At 41.0% G+C, this 2,996-nt stretch overlaps 1 protein-coding gene across 1 annotated transcript; it reads left to right on the top strand.

The window, feature by feature from the left end:
- The first annotated feature begins 1,280 nt into the window (after nucleotides 1–1,280).
- LOC131597018 (uncharacterized) lies at nucleotides 1,281–2,642 on the top strand. Its single transcript, XM_058869740.1, has 2 exons — nucleotides 1,281–1,658; nucleotides 1,824–2,642. The coding sequence occupies exons 1-2, from the start codon at nucleotides 1,281–1,283 to the stop codon at nucleotides 2,640–2,642; spliced, it is 1,197 nt and encodes a 398-aa protein (XP_058725723.1).
- The last annotated feature ends 354 nt before the right edge of the window (nucleotides 2,643–2,996 follow it).

Here is a 2,996-nt window from a genome sequence, read left to right as displayed (position 1 = left end):
GAGAAAAAGCTACCGAAGAGCAATTTCATTTCGATCCCGAAATTGAAAGAACACTCCGAAAGCTCAATAGCAAGACACGAAGAAGAAGGAAGTTAGCCCAAGAGAAGCGACAAAGAGAAGAGGCATCTACTTCTTCTAACAATCTCATTGAAGAGGTAGTTGTAGACACTTTTGAAGGAGACATGGCGGGTGTTGTTCCAACCGAAATGTCCGCCAATAGTCCAAGACGTACCGCCCAATTTGCACGCAATGCTCAAGGTGGAGCAAATACGGATATGAAGACCGGAATCCTCCAACTTGTTTATGCAAATCCATTCACCGGAATGGATCATGAGGATCCTTTCGCACATCTCACCAAATTTTATGAGATTGCGGGTTCAACGGGAGTCGATGCGGCGAATGAAGAATCATTGTTCAAGAGACTATTTCCACACTCACTACTTGGGAAAGCCAAAGAATGGTATCTTGATCAATTACCAAATGTGATGACGGATTGGAATCTATTGGAAGAAAAATTTTTAGAGCGATATTTTCCTCAATCCCGATTCATGGAGGCCAAAACGGCAATCGCGGTTTTCATTCAAGGAAGCAACGAGTCCCTAAATGATGCTTGGGAAAGATTCAAATCCATGCTTAGAAAATGCAAGGGTCATGGTTTTGATGATCTCACACAAATTCACATCTTCCGCAATGGACTTCAACCGGTGCACAAGACAGTTTTGGATGCTACCGCCGGTGGCTCGCTAATGTCAAAAAGCGCGGAGGATGCAATAATGATAATCGATCGTATGGCACTCAATGATCTCCAAACTCAACATGATAGGGGTCCATCACAAAGAAAACCGGGTGTTCTTGAATTAAACACTAATGATGCCATCCTTGCTTAAAACAAAATTCTCTCTCAACAAGTTGAATTACTCACCAAGCAAATGTCGAAGCTTCCACAACAAATGAAAGAAATTCATGGAATGCAAATGACTTCTCACGTAGCAAGTTGTGAACTTTGTCAAGGTGACCATCCTACCGGGTTTTGTCCTCCTCCCGAGGGTGAAGAAGTGAATTATGTCAACAATCAAAATCAAGGTTATCAAAGGCAACCTCCACCTTACAACAATCCTTACCAAAGAAACAACCAAGGATTCCAACCTTCAAGATTCGGCAATCATCACTATCAACATCAAAGTCCTTATCAAAGTTCAAATCCACAAGGCCAAGGTCAACAATCTCAAAGTGGAAGCTCAAAGTTGGAAGACACTCTTACACAATTCATGCAAGCATCCATGGCTAATCAAAGGAGTAATGAAGCTGCCATCAAGAATTTGGAGAACCAAGTGGGCCAACTTGCAAAGCAATTGTCCGAACAACAACCAGGATCTTCTTTTTCCGCCAACACTCAAACAAATCCAAGGGAGCATTGCAAAGCCATTATGACAAGAAGTGGTAAAGAGATAAATGGTGGAATAGATGGAGGTGTTATAGTGGAAGATGATGAGGAAATAATAGTTGAAAACCAAGAGGGTGAGGTGGTAGTTGAAGATGAGGGAGAAAAGAGTGAGGAGAAAGTGGAGGAAGAATTAGTTGAAAAAGAGCGGAAAGAAAAAGAAGGAAGAGAGAAAAATGACAAAAAAGTGAAGAGGAATAAAAAGAGAAATGAGAATGTGAGCACAATTCCTCTCCAACATCTACCTTACCCGCATGTGCAATCAAGGAAGGAAGACGCAAGGCGCTACGCTCGATTTATGGATATATTTAAACAACTTCACATAAATATTCCATTTTCCGAAGCATTGGAGAAAATGCCCAAGTATGCAAAATTCATGAAGCAAATGCTCACAGAGAAAAAGAAGTACACGGATGAAGAGACAGTTGTGCTTGATGCTCATTGTAGTGCAATTATTCAAAAAACTCCCCCAAGAAAGGAAGCCGATCCGGGACGAGTCATTTTACCAATCACCATTGGAGGTAACTACATTAGTAATGGTTTGGTTGATTTGGGGTCTAGCATCAATTTAATACCTTTATCCGTTGTCAAGAGATTGGGGAACATTGAGATGAAACACACCAGGATAACTTTGCAACTAGCCGATAAGTCTATCATTTCACCATATGGAGTTGTACAAGACATGCTAGTAAAGGTTGACAAATTTTTGTTCCCGGTTGATTTTGTGGTAGTCGACATGGAGGAGGATTGTGATGTTCCATTAATACTTGGAAGACCATTCATGAAGACCACCCGAATGATGATTGATATCGATGATGGGATTATGAAAGTAAGGGTGCAAGATAAAGAGGTAATTTTTACTCTTTTTGAGTCTACGAAGCCTCCTAAGGATGAACATGACAACTTTCGAATCGATGATGAAAAAGGAGAAATCGTTGAGGTGGCGAATCAATTTCACAAGGACAAGGAGAAGGCAAATCATGAGGGAAAGACTCATCACAAAAACTTTGAAGTTGGACAAATGGTGCTAGTGTGCAATTCAAGACTCAAGGTGTTTCCTAGTAAATTAAAGTCAAAGTGGTCGGGGCCATTTGTTGTGAAAGAGGTGCGAAATTATGGATCCATTGTGGTGGAGGACCCTAAAACACAAGAAAGCTGGACTGTAAAGGAACAAAGACTCAAAGGCTACCACGATGGATAAGCAAGCCGCGATGGTGTGTCATTTCGCTCGTCAAGCCTTGGTGCACCATCGAACCGTCGAGCTCGAACGACGTTAAACAAAGCGCTTGTTGGGAGGCAACCCAACGTCGTAAGTAAATTCTATTATGCTTTTTTATTTTTGTTTTTAGAGTTATTTAGTAACTATTTTTGAAAGGAAGTGGAAGTTAAGTGTAAAAATTGGCATTTTTCAAAAATTCAAGTCTGTTTGCCCCGCAAACAGAGCACAAACAGTGAGTAAGCCAATTTTACAAAGAAAATTTTTCTTGTTTGCCTCGCGAACAGGTGTTTGCCCCGGAAACAGGTCAGCCAATTTTGAAAAAGAAATTTTCATCAG

The sequence above is a fragment of the Vicia villosa genome, linkage group LG4, assembly GCF_029867415.1.
Source record: "Vicia villosa cultivar HV-30 ecotype Madison, WI linkage group LG4, Vvil1.0, whole genome shotgun sequence".
Lineage (NCBI taxonomy): Eukaryota > Viridiplantae > Streptophyta > Magnoliopsida > Fabales > Fabaceae > Vicia > Vicia villosa.
Note: the sequence above shows the minus strand (reverse complement) of the source record. Positions and strands in the feature narration are given on the sequence as shown.